This window comes from Vanessa tameamea, chromosome 12 (genome assembly GCF_037043105.1).
Source record: "Vanessa tameamea isolate UH-Manoa-2023 chromosome 12, ilVanTame1 primary haplotype, whole genome shotgun sequence".
Classification (NCBI taxonomy): Eukaryota; Metazoa; Arthropoda; class Insecta; order Lepidoptera; family Nymphalidae; genus Vanessa; species Vanessa tameamea.
The window spans coordinates 1,463,245-1,481,970 of NC_087320.1; the positions used below are offsets into that span (position 1 = coordinate 1,463,245).

The window sequence follows — 18,726 nt, forward strand, 5'->3', positions numbered from 1 at the left end:
GCCAATCTGTGCAGTCCAGCGAGATAAGTTATTCAATAAAGAATCACCAGTCACTTCGTGGCGCAATAAATGCATCCATTTATGGAGAGTACCTACCGAAAACATGTATTGTTGTAACAGCACACAGACATTGTAGTTTGTACATTTATACCTCTGATTCTTCATTGGGTTTTATATATAAAGTTCTGCCATGATAGCCTCTTTCCAAAGAATTTGTATTGGATATTTTGGTTTTTTTAGGAATAAAATTAAAATAACCACAAATTAGCTTACTTTTAATTTATTGCAGACACTAATCCAGTCCAGTAACCCCGCTGAACTGAGTTTTGGTGTACGACCCACGTGTTACAAAATAAAAGTACCTTACTTCGTATTTACAAATTATTTTAAAAATAAATAACCAATTTATTCTAATAACCGCAAAGAGTTCTCTTTAATTTGAAATCATTTGATAAAATATATCAATAAACGCTCGTATTATGTAAGTATACGATAAACGAAAAGCAATCGACGTGACTTTTATCAAATGCTTTCCAATAAAGACGTTGATTAAAGACTAAATTTTACTATAATAACAAAAAATCAAACTTTTGTTGTGTTAAGTTACGAGATCATTCATTTACGTTAAAAATACAGAAAATTAAAATACGATATCGCATGAACACAGCTGGTGTGATTCATTTACAAGACACACAACAATTTCAATGTATATAAAAATATTTGAAGAAACGAAGCCCCACGTATTTGTAAATATTACCAAACAACAGATCAATTTTATAATTATTGTTTATCCATGTATATAAAAAAAAATCAAAGAACTAAAATATAAAAAAAAAGTTGAGAACATCTTATAATAACAGTGGAGGCTTGGTTCAGAAACAACAACAACAACCATCGGTCGGTGATTGCACATTTTTCTTATATTTTTCAGTGTGTAAATAAATATAAGCACAATATGGAAATTAAACTAATACAAAAAAATACACTTCATCGATAATCATTGTAATCACAGTAGAATTTATGACGGACCTTATGCGCTTACAATAAAGCTCATATTTTATTATTGTAACAAATATCATGAAAGTCGCCTTAAATATTTTATGGCAACAAATCTTACTAATATTGTAATTTATGAAAGAGTTTTTAAATTAATTATGTTTTAATAATAAATAAAATTAACAGTTATATAAATTTTAAGATGTGCTCGCAATGTCTGCGCTGAGTGATGTATTACCGGTGGGATATCCTAAGATTATGTGTATTGCACACAACATTGGTTTAATTTTTTTTGAATGTTCGTTACATACATAGCACATATCCATGGTTTTCAAAACGAATACATATATTTGAGAATGACTATTAAGAGTTGCATTTTTATCATTCAAAATATTATTCCAAATTTCGCTTAGCACAGGCACATCTTAATCATTAGATAATTCATTAGGAAAAAAAAATCATTAAACAAAATCACTTGTAATGTATAAAAGTTTGTACCAACGATGTATAGATATTTTTTTCCTGTCACAAAATTATTATAATTTAACTAATTAGGTTTTCATTACTTTGTAAAATTATTAACCGTACCTTTAATGTCAAGTTTAATTGATAATTTGCGCTGTTCCTGCTGCAAGTATGCTATGTACATGGTCAGAAAAATGGTTGAAAAAAGTATAATATTTTAATAAAAATTTCAACTTATGCGATGTGGAAGACATGCATTTTATGTTACTAAGTTCATCAATTACCTAATAAAAAAATAAAGTTGAACTGTTAAAGTAAAAAATAAATAAAACTATAACTAGATTATTAATACAAATACTAAAATAGAAAAGAAGTTTTAATGTGACTGTCAATAGTGTGATTCATAGACAGGGTCTATGATTAATTAGAATTGTCTTTGAGCAATTTATCTGTTAAATCGAGTATGTACACAGAAAAAAATCCTGTAGAGAAATGATATAATATTAATTTAATACACATTATATTATACTATGTTGCTTTTGATGTTAACTATTAATGAATAACAAGTTTTTTTAAAGTCAATTAATCTTATACTTATTTTGAATACCTTTCGCATGGCAAACCATCGCGTGAATAATATTTTAAACATTGATATGTATCTAGTTTATTAAAATTTTCTCACAGAATTTCCTTCAAATAACATTACTCGCCACTTAAAACTACCGTCGTATAATCGCAGATTATTGTTCTATTACATACGAAATTAAATTATTAAGCGGGGTACCTTTACCAAAATGCCCTTTTTAGTAAATTGACTAAAATACTTATTAAGAATATCGTAGTGTGACTGACCTTATTATATTAAAAAAATTTTATACATCTATTTACAAAAAATCATTAGTATTAGTTCACAACCTATTTAGATTTGAATGTTGAAAGCTTAATCTCAGCTTTCTTTAATATCCACCTCTTATTTTATATATTTGTTTTCTCAGAGACAAAAACATCAAGTAACTAACCCGTTATTATCTCAAATATTAGGAACTTTTTCACTACTTGAAACCATATCTTATTAAAACATGTATGGTATTAGATAAATATTAGGACAATCACTTTTTTATGTATTTTTTTCCTACAGTAAATAGTGTAACAGGTATCCAGAGTCACATTGTGCCGATTTGGAAAAAAAATCAACACAAGTTATTTAAATATTATAAATAGTTTTAAAAATAAAATGCAATGTGCAAATAGTAACACAATAAAGTCTGTCACACAACAATATTTATTTAAGTATTGATTTTAACTGTAAAATGCTCTCTATATCCTCCTCATCATTTTACACAAACTTGGTCCTGTATTTACACAATATATTTAAATTTAACTAAATATTTACAATGTGGCGACTCTGTATCAAAACCTTTGTTAATGATGCTGTTTTTATATATTGTTGTTTAGACTTGAGTTTAAATTAATAGTGAATATTCATTGCACACAATCCAAGGAGTAGCAGAAATTTTGAGCAAATGGACCCATTTGCTGGACAGATAATTCTATATTACAAAATCTTGAGTACCATTAAAAAAATCTCTCAAGAGTCGCCTAGCCAGCGTATGTATAAATTTCATACTTACGCTTCAGTCGCAACTGGCTCCCTCGCGTGGTGTATCTTCACATGTTTATTATGATTGGACTTATTACTTGACGTTTTCCCACAAATATTACATGCGAAAGGCCTCGCCCCACTATGCACTTTCATATGTTCAGATAAATAATAACTCCTATGGAACGATTTACCACACTCGGGCACTTTACACACATACTTCTTAGCCATTTCGTGTTCTCGAACATGGCGTTGGCAGTTGTACTTCCTAATGAACTGGCAGCCGCAGTAGTTGCAGGTGTATGGACGAACAGACTTGTGCGCATTCATGTGTGATACGTAATCGGATTGCCTGATGAATGCACCTTTACATAGCGTGCATTTGAAGGGTTTAGCCGACCGACTCAGGTGCGTCCAACGATGAAGTTTCAAGTTCCACTTGGTTGTGAATGCTTTGTTGCAGATGATGCAGTGGTACGGTTTCTTCCCACTGTGGGTCAGCAAGTGAGCACGTAAATTTGATCTAAGGTACATCTGAAAATGAAGACAGTAATGTTGTTAGTATAAAAATAAGAAAATCAATATTTATTTATTTAATTATTATTGATTTATACATCAGAATTCAAAATATAATTTCGAAATTTAAAAAATAAAAGACTAGTACGAAATATCTCACTTATAGAGAATTATATAAAGCTAAGGCATAATAATTCTACAAATTTCCATACATATAAAAAATATTTTAAACAAACTATGTTGGCTTCAATAATTCGAAAATAATAATTGTTGAAGAAAAAACGTCATATGTATGTCATTCAGTTTAGTTCTGTTCTTCAGACATAAAACAAATCTTACTACGCCGTCGATAAGTGAAATCGGGACGAACCTGTTTACAAACAGGGCAAGGCACATTCTCCATCCGGCCCTTCTCCGTGGCCTTGTCGGCGAGGAAGTACTCGTTGTGCGTGCGGCGCACGTGGCGCGTGAGCGAGGCGGCGTGCACGAACTTGTCGCTGCAGTACAGGCACGCCTTGGGCTTCTCGTCGTGCGTCTCCTTGTGCCACAGCAGCTTGGCGCGCGAGTGGAACACGGCCCCGCAGTGACACACGAAGTCGCGTATCTTTGTCTTCTTCTTGAAATGGTGTCGGTCCCTGGGGAAAACAAGTTCAAGATTATACTCACTCGTTTACATTTTTTGAATAACCCTAATAAATAAATGGCTATAATAATATTTATTGGTACTATTAATATAAAATAAATCAGTAGAAGTATGATCATATTATTATTAATAAACACTCAATTGTTTTTTCTCAGTATAGTATATTACAGCTTCATATATGTATTATAAAGTGACATAATTAAAGTAAAACTTCTTGGGGCACAATGAGATTAAAAGTTCAAATTAAATGTTTAATGTTTCCATATCCATTTCAACTGTGGCATGCTGAGTGGCAACAGCTCTTTTTGTATATGAAAACGAAATTCAGTGTCGTATATACTCACCAAAAGTAAAATACTATTAAAAGGTAGTTGCAAGATTCCTACAAGCGACACCATCTTTGAGTTTTATATTTATAATAACCATTAATGTACGCTATAATTGTGTCATTATATTAACTTAAAGTGACATAATGTAGATTTTTATCGCAAACTATCAAACTTCAGTTAAAAAAGCACAAGATTATATATAGCTGCCTTGAAAATGTCTCGTGCGTGAGTATCACTTCTATTCGTTTTGTTTTATTATTCTTATGAACCATTAGTCGTGTTACCTGTGCTGCACCATGTTGGAGTACCGTCGGAAGGTGTCGTCGCAGATGGTGCACTTGACGGGCGTCCGGCCGGTATGCACGTTGTGGTGCTCCGACAGCTTCTGACGTGTTATGAAACGTTTCTCGCATATCTCACATCTGCAAATCAACCAAAAAATTACGTGAATAAATGTTAATTCCAAGATAAATTTAATCTGTACTATATTATATTAGCTACCCGGTTTCACACGGGTAAAATAAGAGTCTGTACAAAACTTTTTGATTAAAGATCTTGAAACATTTTTCCATCTAGGAAAGTTAAAATTCTCGACCCTTCTCTCATATTATATTATAATATTATTATCATAATATTTCCTTTCCTCTAGAATCATCCTGTTTATTGATGATGAAATCTGTATTCAAATCCGTTAAAAGATCTAAACGTACAGACGGAAAGGGCGGAATGCGACTTTAATTTATATTATGCAGAGGTGAACATCATTACACTATAACCACCACCCAAACGCATAATAATCACTAAAATAATATAGATCTAGGAATAGATCATGCATAAACACTATATTCCAATAAATGTAAGATTTTTGAAAATTTGACAGTATTGTAAAACTTTTCACCAAAATCATCTTAAGTTATTATTTACTATAAATTCTTACAATGTAAGGTATGACTCGGTTAGAAAATTAAAAAAAAAGCTTTGAAATGTTTAGTAAAATGAATAGTCAGTTGTGTAGTCACAAGCATAAGTAGTCGTTTTTCGAATTCTCTACAATCCTTTTTTATTACAGTGAACAATTATACATTTTGAATGAAATTATCGCAAATTATTAAATAAATTGAAATATCACCCCAGTATTCACGTTTTAATTTTTAAACGCTTAAAATATTCCGGCAAAAATTCGAATTAACCACGAACAATTATAAAATAAAACAGAAACGCTTCGAATAATTAATATGACATTGCGAAGTTTTAGCATCGAATGTACAATATTGTTTATTTTCCTCGATTAACGACCTAGGCAATGAAACGGTCAATGCACTGGGACAATGACATCTAAACATACACCAAAGAGCCTTGAAATCGACGTACATGCGCAACTCACTTATAGTTCTTTATTCCTAAGTGCGTTTTCACGTGCAACGCTAGGTTTGCTCTTTTGAAGAAACACTTCCCGCACGTGAGACACTCCAGCGGGTGTATCTTGAGATGGGCGTGGAAGGCCGCGTCGGTGACCTGGTCGACCTTGCACGTCGGACACACGTAATCTTTTCGTCTCTTTTTCGTTTCCTGCTTTATGAAACCTTCGATCTGAGGCTTAGCTTCACTCATCGCGTTGTAAACTTGTAACATTGTCGAAGCCATCGTCTCCTTTGTATCCAATGACAATAGATTGCCTGAAATAGTTTATTTAATTCACAATATTAACATTTTTATATTTCGAATAAATATTAAAATTGTTAACAATAATAAAACTTTTGATTTCGTTGTTCTCGTGGGTATTCTATACGAAAGTTTAAACAAATACGAGTTAAAAACGAGTTCTTAAGAGATAAGACTAATTTATGCAATCTTCTTGCATTATTTAACAAAAAAGCTTTAACACGAGCGACATCTAATAACATCTGCCTCTGAACCTCTAAGCTGTTTTATTTTAAACAAATCAAAAATAAATATTATAAATGTATTTTTCAAACGTTTACATTATATTTCAAAAGATTTTACATTATAATAAAAATGATTAAGATTTACTTGACGTATTATAACAAAGGTATAACTCTGTACCTGCCAGCACATGTTCGTCCGGTTTCTCCTCCTTCTTGATGGCGCGGGCGGTCATGAGGCGGCTGTAGGAGGTCTTGACGCTGGAGCACGTGGGCAGCGCGTGCGCCAGCGCCTTGTGCGCGCGCAGCTCCTTCAGCGACGGGAACTTCACGCCGCACTGAGCGCAATTGTACGTTCTTGCCTTTGAAAAGTGCAGTTCTTCTTCACTGGAATATGTAAAAATAATAATGTAATTAACATTTTTAATTAACCGATTACTTAATTAATTAAAGTACTCTCAATTTTATGTAATGATTTAATTTTTGATGATTTTTGCATATGGTACAAATATACTACGATAAAGTAATTTAATTATTTGTATTAATTATAATAATAAAATGGAAGTATTTTATATAAAAATTGAATTTTATATGAAATGTGATTTTAACATACATAACATTTTCTGTTTTTTCGTTAGCATCTATGTCGGACCCATCTGAAACCCAACTCTCTCGCGCCATTAGATCGTAGGGCTCCGCCGGAGGTACTCCCGAATACATCTAAAATAAATTAGAAAATTAACATGACATGATCTTACAACATACTGTACATTATACTATAGTACAAAACTACACCAATTTAATATACATTCAATTTTAAGTTTTGTTCGACGTGTCTTATTTATGTTATTTATGTTATTTATTTGAAACGCTTTTTTTTTACTTTTTTATATAAATTTTTTTTATATAAAAAAGTAAAAAAAAACAAAAACACAAATGTGATACTTAATATTTTTTTCTACCTCAGCAAATTGACTATCTTTGTATGAAGTGGAATTCACTTATTTACACAATCGAGAACAAGACCTTGACACACAAACCGCGATTTCGTAGCTAATTGTATAATTATTATTAACCTCTTACAACTGCATATAAATTATGAGTAATTTCATTGAAAACGCCACAATATTAATAATAGAAAATAATTTACCCCACTCCAAGGTGATTCCATGTCTCCGTTGCTTTCTTGCCCGCTGAGTTCTCCACGAGGCGGCATCCTCTCATCGGCACAGATATTCAAAGTCGGCTCGCCGTCACTTCTACTCTCACTCAACACGTCGGCCTTGCTGTCCCCTTCGCACCTGTCCCCGTCTATATGCTCCCCCGACGCTCCCATATCTGAATAGTCCATCCCGTTGCTTTCAGCTATTTTATAACTCTCGTGTATGAAATTTGGTAAAACAAATTCACTTTCCTTCTGTGATGATTCACCCCAAATATACATTCCCTCTTTTGCGTTGTCCTTGGCGTAATTCGATTCTTTTTCAGCATCGAACGCTTCAACGCGATCTGGGGTAAAGTAGTCTGCGTAAATATTATCTCCAAAGTAATTTTCATTCATCATCGATACAAATTGCTTATTTTTCGATGCAGCTTCTAAATCTAGTAGCTCTCTGTGATTGGAATCGTCATCAAATTCGCCCGCCATATTGCCATAATTGACCACATTGATCGGCCTGAGGGTTTCCATCGGTGCAAGATCTGTGGATCTATCACCTCCATTGCTAAATTCGTTCGAATTTATTTCTTCTTTCACAACTGTAGTAGTGTATTGAGAGGGATTTACATTTGATGGCGTGACTGGCTCGATGTCCATCGATTGCACCTCGGTGTTGGCATCGAACTCACTGCGATCGTCATTACTATTTTCAATTTTTTCTATTGAGACAGTTTGCAATTTACCCTTGTTATCACATTTCTCAGGTTGGTGCGTTTTAGTCACTGCAAAGTTTTCTAATAGCTTACATGTAGACGACGAGGCTCTCGGTTCCCGGTCACCAGGTTTAATATTGATCTGTGAAGATACTTTTGAGTTCTTTATTTGCAAATTTTTTTTTTGCTTTTTCACGAAAATATTATTAAGTTTAAGAGGGTTATGTTTTGGTGATTTAGTTGGTAATTTCTTTTCAATACTAATATTCTTTGCCAAGCTTTGGTATTTTTTACTACTTTCCGGTTTAGGGGATAGTATGACAAGTCTATCGTTGGAATTATCCCCATGGTCAGATAATTCACTACATGGAGATATAGACGGCTTTTCATTACAAATAAGATCAGGAACTGGACAACTGTCTGAAAACTCTGTATCAAGCTTATTCTCTACAACTGTTGATTTTAAAGTACTTTCCTTGTGTGCATTGTTAGAATGTTTTAGCACAGAAAATGCACTTGAAATTAAACTATCACCAGCATTAGATGGTTGAGTACATTTATCAGATAATCTAGGATTATTATCGTCTAAATCTGGTAGAATTTTCTCTGGAGTAATAGAACGCTCCAGATAGTCCGAGTCAGTTGAACCTGTCAAGTCCATAACAGTATTTAGCATATTTTTGTGATGCTGTACAGGAACCTCTACCTTAATATTACTAAGAATTTTCAGACCTTTACTAGGCCCAGGGGATTCAATAGCAGATTCTGATTTTTCTTGCTCAATCATTTTATTTACTGGATTATCATTCTGTTGAGGCAGTGGGTTCTGACTTGTATCATTTATTGGTTCGCCCGATAACATTGGGCTCACTTCAATAATTAGAGTTTTATTACCATCAGTTATTACGTTTGACCCAGTTTTATCTGGCACATTTTGCATAAATGGTACATTTTCATTGAACATAGGAGCACATGGCTTTGACAATATATGTTGTGGTGTTGTATACATACAGGAAGTATTACCAAATTGATCAACAACCATAACATTTTGGTACATTGAACTGCTCTGAGCAACATTTGTAACATTCTCAGGACCACCGAGTACTGCTGGCATACTTGAGATGAATGGTTTACCATCTATATTATGAACCATCTCCCTATAAATTATTTGTGAGTTTTGAGTGACTACTGTTGTTCCTGGGGTAAAAGCTCCCGGGTGATTCATTTGATTAAATTGGTTGTTTAATGGTGGTGCCATTAATTTTGGATCTAATAATTGGCTAGTGGGTAAATTTCCAGTCATAATCAGGTTATTTTGTAGATTCTTCTGAACAAATGGTGTTGCAGCCGGCATCATCACATGCATTGGCTTAACCCCTGAAGGTATGTATTGCATTCCAGCCACATTTGTTTTAACAAGCAGGTTTCCTTGTTTAGGTAAGATTTTAACATAGTCATTCCCCCTTCTAGGTACAGTTGGCATCATAGTAGTAGGCAGCTTGACACCTGATCCCATTACTGGCATATTGTATGCAAACACATTTGAATTATCTAACTGTGCATTGTACTCTGAGCTACGAGAAAATTTAATTTCAGGGTCTTCCTGTTGTTCTGGATAGTAAGGATACTGTTGATCAAAATCTGATACTAAGGACTGACAATTTGAAGTAAAAGTTTGCTGCGTTTTATCTGATTTCACTGTATAAGAATCAGAGCACTGACTTGAAACATTGTTAGATATATGGTTGTCAAACGAAATATTCCCAATCCTGAGATCTGGTGTGGGATTTCTTGAGATTGTCGAGAGTGGAGTCGACTTAGTTCTACTTGGAGTCCTTCTCCAGTACCTTTCATTATCACTATTTCGATGAGAATTGGCCCATCGTCCACTATCGTCAGTTGCTGGTGTCCGTGACCTGCTTCTAAATGACCTCTCTGAGTTTAATGGAGTAGGTGTCCTACTTCCAAAATTAGTACTTTTAGCTGATAAAGTACACAATGCTTTAATTACTTGATCTTTTGGATGTGTGTCCAAATGTGACTCTAAGGTCATTCCACTGTGTAGGTACAGTGTACACACAGGGCATTGCACTCTTTGATCCATGTTTATTTTCTATATAATAAAAATATATACAAAAAAACGCGTCGCGCAGGTTGACCCTGGCGAGGCGTGAAACGTTATATCGTCCAATGCGCACTCAGACCGAAGCACCACTCTGCACGGCGCCCTTCAGTCCCGTCACGCGCATATCTACTATACACACGTAAGGCAAATGGCCCACAACACATATCTTCACTATAACTCGTCTCCTTATCGATCTGTAGGAAAAAATAAAGCTACGTCAATGTAAAATTACCCAATTCGCATAACCAAATATCAAAAACTCGTTCAACGCACAGCCACGGAACAAAAGAAAACAAAAATCCGAGATAAAGGCCATTGATACATAAAAAAGTCGAATGCGAGAAGAAAGAATTGAATATATTTGTAATGTTAACATAATAACCGACCTTACCTTTTTATAAAGTATGTCATATATTGTCCATAGCATGGACGTCTCTCAAATTGATTATTTTATTAGTTACGACTACGCTAATTCTAAAAATATTTCCAAATAGTCAGACATATTGTGATATTGCAGACGTCTCGATCACAGGTTCACATCACATCACCACAGAATGCTCATGGCTCACACACAAACTTTTACATTCCGGTCTACGTAAAACTAAAGCCTACAGATTATCTTTTTATTTAATTTATATAGTCCCACTCACAAGTAGACCCTTCGAACCTACTTGAAGAACAATTGATATGTAAACGATCAATGTCATATGCGTGAAACGAAGCTATTTATAAGTGTCAATAAACTATAAAGCATGGTCTATATCATAAAAAATCCATACCTTGAAGTTTATCATTCAATTGTATTATTAAATTATTTGAGATATTATAATATATGGAATAAAAATAATTTACGTCTTGCTTATGCACTATTCAAATATTCTACATATATTTTGTAAATTGTGTCGGTGAATATAAATGACAATAGATTTGAATAAGCGAATACATGAGACTTTACACTATAAATTATGAAGAGCATTCTTTTATTTTGGAATAAAAATATTCACGCGATTATTGTAGTTCACATTTGTACACGGTATATGTTTAATCTATATCAGATTCATGTAGCTTCTGGATATCAGACGTTGGCAATTGGCATTTCATTATTTGTCAAATTAATGACAGAAAACTATCAAAGTTAAAATCACTATAAATTCGTGTTACTGTAATTAGAGTTATCTTAATAAACTTTAATATTACCATTATTAGAAGTTATAATTTAAATTTAAATAATGTCTTTTAATTATGACGAACTCAGTCACACTGGTATGCAGTTCATTTAAATAAAATTTTATTACCTTTTTGTGTATTATTAATTCGTATTTTTTTTTACATTATTTTAGAAATATTCGATTTGCTTAGACAATGGCGTGAAAACAACGAAAGACGAAGCGAGGACGTATTATATTTTTCCGAAGTTATTGTTGAGGATCCACTTCACAAGTTGGGTAGTGAGAGTAAGTGATAATACATGTAATTGCTTATATTTTATAAAAAAGTAGGTAGGTGGTCTGGCAAATGAACAACTTGACGGTAATTGGTCACTGACGTGTAATTTATGAAGAAATTATAGTATTCGATTATCTTGTCAAATGTAATGTCACTTTATTATGTACAATTCTTAAAGTTAATTAAAGCCAAGTTCTCTTATGGTTTTGTCATTTATGTATCAATTTAATTAACTTTAATATGTCGCAAGAGGATTCTGTCGATACTACACATTCATTTTCACAAGGCACAATGTCTCGCTATCTCCGACCTGACAGATTTGACATAGAACCGAATTCTAGCAATTCGGACTTAAAATGGACTCATTGGCGATTTACATTTACAAATTTTTTATCAGAAGAAATCTCCACTAATACTCCTGACTCTATGAAACTGATGTTGTTGGTAAATCATTTAGCTCCAACAATTTTTTCATATATTCGTGATTGTAAATTTTACGAAGATGCTATTAAATTACTTGATAGTATCTACATAAAACCTAGAAACGAAGTTCTAGCACGGCACATACTAATTACAAGAAAACAGCGACCGGAAGAAACAATTTGCGAATATTCACGAGCTTTGAAACTCTTGGCTCATGACTGTATCTTCCGAAATGTTACTGCCGAAGAACACGAACAACAAACGATTAGAGGAGCATTTATTGCAGGTATAAGTTCTCAGAAAATTCGAGAGCGTCTTTTAGAAAATATTACAATTACTATGGATGAAGCTTTAAATCAAGCTATATCATTAGAAACGGCAGAAAAAAATTCAGAAATAATTGCTGGTAACACAAATTCTTCGCAACTAAATGCATTTTCTAATAATATAAATGATTTTAATCAAAATGTGGCTGTATCTACTACACAACGGAGACGCTGTTTCTTTTGCGGTGGCAACATACATCAAAGAATAAAATGTCCTGCTTTTAAAGTCACATGTCAACTGTGTTCTAAACAAGGCCATTTTGCTAAGGTTTGTCGAAGCGGTAATCAACAAACTGTAAATGTTCTTACTACAGACACATCCTTACATTATTCACATGAAAGTTTCTTAGCTGCATCGCCTAGTAGCTTACAAAATGCTACCGTACCTATTTTTATAAATAATATACGCGCTGATGCCTTGATAGATACAGGAAGCTCCGTCAGTTTTATCAATAAGAAATTAGTACAAATAATGAATTTAAAAATAAAACCTTGTAAACAGACAATTACTTTAGCATCGTTGACTCATGTATCCTTCGTAGAAGGAATGTGCCATGCTACAGTTAAGTTACAACATCATATTTATCAACAACGTCAACTTCTAATAGTTAACAATCTTTGTGCAGATATCATTATTGGCCATGACATACTAAAAGATCATTCGAAATTGGAATTTAAATTTGGAGGTAACAGAGAGCCTTTAAAAATATGTAACGTTATGAATGCATCTGTGCCACCAGTGTCTTTATTTACTAACTTATCATCTGATATTAAGCCTGTGGCGGTAAAATCTAGACGATATAGTAAAGAAGATAGCGATTTTATTAATACTGAAATTTCGAAGCTTTTAGCAGACGGAGTTATTGAACCCAGCGTTTCTCCTTGGCGTGCCCAAGTCCTTGTTGCTGGAGGAGGAATTCACAGAAAACGCTTGGTAGTAGACTATTCGCAAACTATTAACAGATTTACATTGTTAGATGCATACCCTTTACCAAATATAGAATATGTAGTATCTGAAGTTGCAAAATATAATTATTTCAGTCAAATAGATTTAAAAAGTGCCTACCATCAAATCCCAATATTAGAAAAAGAAAAATTGTTTACTGCTTTTGAAGCTTCTGGCAATCTATATCAATTTACTAGAATACCGTTTGGAGTTACAAATGGAGTAGCAGCATTCCAGCGAGCTTTACATTTTATAATTAAAACAGAACATTTGAAAGGTACATTTTGCTATTTAGATGATGTTACAGTTTGTGGAATGGATAAAGGTGATCATGATCAAAACTTAAATTGTTTTATGGCTGCTGTGAAAAAGTATAATTTAACCTTAAATGAACAAAAATCTACATTTGGTGTCAATTCTATTAATCTGCTTGGATACAATATTAAAGATAATACTGTCAAGCCTGACTCTAATAGATTAAAACCATTATTAGACCTGCCACCCCCAACGAATAACAGTGAATTAAAACGAACACTTGGTTTATTCGCTCACTATGCAAAATGGATCAATAATTTTTCAAAAAAAATAAAACCATTGATTGGCATTAAATCTTTTCCAATTGATGATACTGCAAAAACTTCCTTTGTATCATTAAAATCAGAAATACAAAAATCAACTTTAGCCGTTATTGATGATAATGATATTCTTACTGTTGAGACTGATGCATCAGAATTTGCGATTGCTGCGTCGCTATCTCAAAAGGGGCGACCTATAGCTTTTTTTTCTAGAACACTTTCAGATTCAGAGCAACGCCAATCTTCAATCGAAAAAGAAGCATGCGCTATTGTAGAGAGTCTTCGCAAATGGCGTCATTATTTAATTGGTAAACATTTTTTACTTTTAACAGATCAACGCTCTGTTGCATTTATGTTTAACCAAAATCATTTCAGTAAAATAAAAAATGAGAAGCTTGAACGATGGCGTCTCGAATTATCTTGTTTTAAATATGACATAATTTATCGTCCGGGTAAAGAAAACACAGTTGCTGATGCTTTATCAAGAGTGTGTGCTCATATGAATGTCGATAAATTACGTGAACTGCATAATTCCCTCTGTCACCCTGGCATTGTAAGAATGATGCATTGGGTTCGCATGAAAAACTTACCGTATTCGGTGAATGATATAAAATCTCTTATACAGTCTTGCCAAATATGTGCAGAAATTAAACCTCGGTTTATGAAATCTAAAGGTCAATTAATAAAAGCAACAGCACCTTTTGAGCGATTAAACATTGACTTTAAAGGACCTTTACCATCGAATACTCCAAATAAGTATTTATTAACAATAATCGACGAATTCAGTAGATTTCCTTTTGCATATGCCTGTAAGGAAATAACAACTGCAACTGTTATAAGATGTTTAAAAGATTTATTTTACACTTTTGGAACACCGCTTTATATTCATAGTGATAGAGGATCTGCTTTTATTTCTAAAGAGTTTACAGAATTTCTAAGTTCCTTGGGAATTGCATGTAGCAGAACAACGCCTTATAATCCACGTGGAAATGGTCAAGTCGAGCGTCTCAATGGTACTTTGTGGAAAACATTACAACTTGCTCTTCGCACAAGAGAAATGCCAATTGAAAGCTGGGAGCAATTTCTACCAATGTCCTTACATGCAATTCGTTCACTTCTTTGTATACCAATTAATACAACTCCACACGAACGACTGTTTAATCATCCTCGTAGATCACCTCATGGAGAATCGTTACCCTCTTGGTTAATTCCTGGACCTGTGCTAATGAAAAAAAATATACGCAATAAAAACGATCCATATGTTGAAGAAGTTGAACTATTACAAAGTAACCCCTATTACTCTTTTGTGAAACATAAAAATGGGCGGGAATCAACAGTTTCAAATCGGAACTTAGCTCCACTCCCCACTCCAATAGAACAATACATAGATCAAAATTTAGAAGAACAATTAAATAATTCGACTACAAAAAGACAGCAAGAACAAGAAGATATCGTAGATGTTTTTTATGACTCAGAAGACCGAAATATAAATGCGGAGCATATTGATGTTCAGGAGATGCAATCTGTGACGCCGAGTACGTCTGAGGATCAACATCTTAGGAGATCCGAAAGGACAAGACGAACTCCATATTATTTAAAAGATTATAGCTGCGTGTTAGAAAATGTTAGAGGGGGTGAATGACGTGTAATTTATGAAGAAATTATAGTATTCGATTATCTTGTCAAATGTAATGTCACTTTATTATGTACAATTCTTAAAGTTAATTAAAGCCAAGTTCTCTTATGGTTTTGTCATTTATGTATCAGTCACCACTTCCCATAGATATTAGCACCGTAAATAGCTATACATAACCAATGCCCCACTAACTTTGGGAACTGAGATATTTTGTCCCTTTTGCCTGTAGTTACACACACATCAAAGCAGAACATATTAAACATCTATACTAAGTATTGTTGTTTGATCTCTGAGTATCTGTTAAGCGGGTAGAAAGACTGATACAAATCCCTGCAACCAAAGAGTTTGTATAGTATAATAATAATTAACTATAAGTACAAGTATCATAATAAGAATTAATTTAATTATGGTAAGTTCTTACTTTTCAATTCTTTATAAATAGACAATAATGTTTCTTGCACAGAATATGTTGTAATGGAACAAGTCATCTATGCAGCTTTGGACTGCCACTACTACACTATAGCTAAATTATGGATAATGATGCTATCGGAGGAGTTTCCAGGCAGCTTGCGAGTTTTAAGATATAAAGCAGCTTGCTTGGAAGCTGAAGAGAAGTGAGTTTCTTCCAATAAATGTTTGAGATAATTGCATTAAAAATTTCAAATAATTGAAACAGATGGAACTATTTTTGCACACATAATAATATGTTGTTTTTAGTTAAATTTCTAATTAAATTGCATTTCAGGTATGAAGAAGCAATGGAAGTTTTAGATAGTATTATAAAGGCAGATGAAACAAATTCAGCAGCTCGCAAACGACGTGTGGCTATATTGAAAGCTCAAGGTCTCATCCAGGAGGCTATTAAGGAACTGGTTGATTATTTAAAAAAGTTAGTAATATTTATCTTTTAAAACACTTAGTTCTAAATATATCAGTATTTCTGCTACTTTGAATAAATTAAGCTTAAAGCTTGTGCTACAAGTGGGGACAATAATAGCCTAAGGGGTCAGGACTGAACCTGTGACTTATTACATCACTAGGCAGCCCATAAAGCATTGCTCTATTGACACTTTAATAACTAACCCGAAAAAATATTATTATTACCAGATTTCACATCTTAAATTCAAATTCCTTTATTTAATATAGATTACTTTAATTTCATTATTTTTACAATTTTTAATATGATAAAATATGAGATTGTTTTATTCCCATGGTGTGCTATCATTTTATAATTTGTATTTACATTATTAACAATTATATCTGTCAAATCAAATACCATTACAAGTTCAGCTTGAAAGTAATTTTACTTAACATTGAAATTTTATTTAAGGTTTATGTCAGATATGGAGGCATGGCAAGAGCTCTCTGAGTTGTACTTGCAAGTTCAAGAGTACTCCAAAGCAGCCTTTTGTGCCGAAGAATTGATACTACATCAACCACATAATCACTTGATGCATCAACGCCTTGCTGATATACGTTACACTATGGTATGTATGGCACTGTTATTTCATATATTTACTTTAGCTTGTCAGCCAAATTGGTACTAAAAAGAATATACTAGCCCATTTCAATGTGTGTTAAGATCACATATACACTATATACACCTACTGTGTCATTGATACAAAAATGCACTCCTTGAAACAAATACTTGAATACTTTCGTGCATTATCAAGTACAGATACTGAGATCCAGAATGGTTGATTTGTTGTGTTGTATCCACAGACAGTTATGTTACTTTTGTATTTATGATATTAGTCTAAAACTGTTCAAAGATGGTATACATCAAATGCACGTCATTTAATTCCAGGGTGGTGTAGACAACCTGGAACTGGCCAAATCATATTACTGTCAAGCACTTAAACTGAACCCTGATAACATGAGAGCACTGCTTGGATTATTCTTGGTGAGTAAAAGAGATCTATTATTATCTGCTTTTTATTGTATATAAGTAAAGTGTAATGACTGGGACCTGACAATAATACTTTAATATCCTCAGGTGACCAATACCCTTCTGAGCCACTACAAGTCATCGGGCAGCGCGAAACGCAAGGAAGCATTCAAGCTCTCCCAGTGGGCTCAATCGGAAGCTACAAAGATACAGCGCAAAGCACAGCCGCCGCCCACTATACCAGCCTTGACCAATATGATGCTGTCACTAGCTGTGACTGATTAAAATGTATTAGACAATATATACTTATATAAAAATAATTAAGGTATTTAGTGTTTATATACTTGTAGCATTTGTATAGTTAACGGTTTGGATTTTTCTTTCACATTTTATGTTACTGATGGCAGAAAGAGAGAATGTTTATTTATTAGTAAGGTCATAAGTATATGTATTAGATTATTTTAAGACAGATATGAGGATTTTCAGCATCCAATATGATGGTATATTTAATAAATAACAATACCCAACTTTGTGCTTGGTGGGTTGGTACAAATTGAAGAATTCAATTGTCTATAATATTCAAGAGTTTATTTACTATACGAAAGAAATGTTAAATTTAATTTAGGAATAAATATGTATGTGTAATTAAATAAACATTTTTGTTTTCATGTATTGTAATGTCATCAAGTCAACTATAAATATTATTATTTTAACAATTTATTAACTATAATAAACTATTTTGAGTCCTAATGGAAAAAATAATGAAAAATACGAATATACCTTATACCAAAAATAATTGATAAGTCAATAATTCAATCCAATCACAGGAGTGAACACAAATAAAGTACTTTGACATTGATTTGACTTGATATCATTGGTCGAAATTTTAAACAATCTATGGTGTTAATTATTGTGGATTTGAATGTGAGTTTGTGTCGGAAATTTGGAAGTAGTTAGGTTATAATAGTGTTGTATTATAAATAAATATATATTATTAGTATATATTAGTATTTGTTATTCTTAATATAAACTTTCTTCACATGGAATAGGCCACGCC

The 18,726-nt window shown here is 33.0% G+C and overlaps 2 protein-coding genes across 2 annotated transcripts; one reads left to right on the top strand and one right to left on the bottom strand.

Annotated features, from left to right (window-relative positions):
- Window positions 1-264: 264 nt before the first annotated feature.
- Window positions 265-11,080, bottom strand: LOC113402456 (uncharacterized). Its single transcript, XM_026642715.2, has 8 exons — window positions 10,821-11,080; window positions 7,583-10,623; window positions 7,046-7,152; window positions 6,614-6,819; window positions 5,934-6,225; window positions 4,834-4,971; window positions 3,948-4,212; window positions 265-3,595 (listed from the first exon to the last, which is right to left on the bottom strand). The coding sequence occupies exons 2-8, from the start codon at window positions 10,406-10,408 to the stop codon at window positions 3,089-3,091; spliced, it is 4,341 nt and encodes a 1,446-aa protein (XP_026498500.2). The 5' UTR covers window positions 10,409-10,623; window positions 10,821-11,080; the 3' UTR covers window positions 265-3,088.
- Window positions 11,081-11,533: 453 nt separating this feature from the next.
- LOC113402459 (ER membrane protein complex subunit 2-A-like) lies at window positions 11,534-18,098 on the top strand. The gene is made up of 7 exons (XM_026642720.2): window positions 11,534-11,692; window positions 11,770-11,883; window positions 16,245-16,395; window positions 16,527-16,670; window positions 17,112-17,268; window positions 17,589-17,684; window positions 17,778-18,098. Exons 1-7 carry the CDS (start codon window positions 11,659-11,661, stop codon window positions 17,952-17,954), a joined length of 873 nt encoding a protein of 290 aa, XP_026498505.2. The 5' UTR covers window positions 11,534-11,658; the 3' UTR covers window positions 17,955-18,098.
- Window positions 18,099-18,726: the final 628 nt, after the last annotated feature.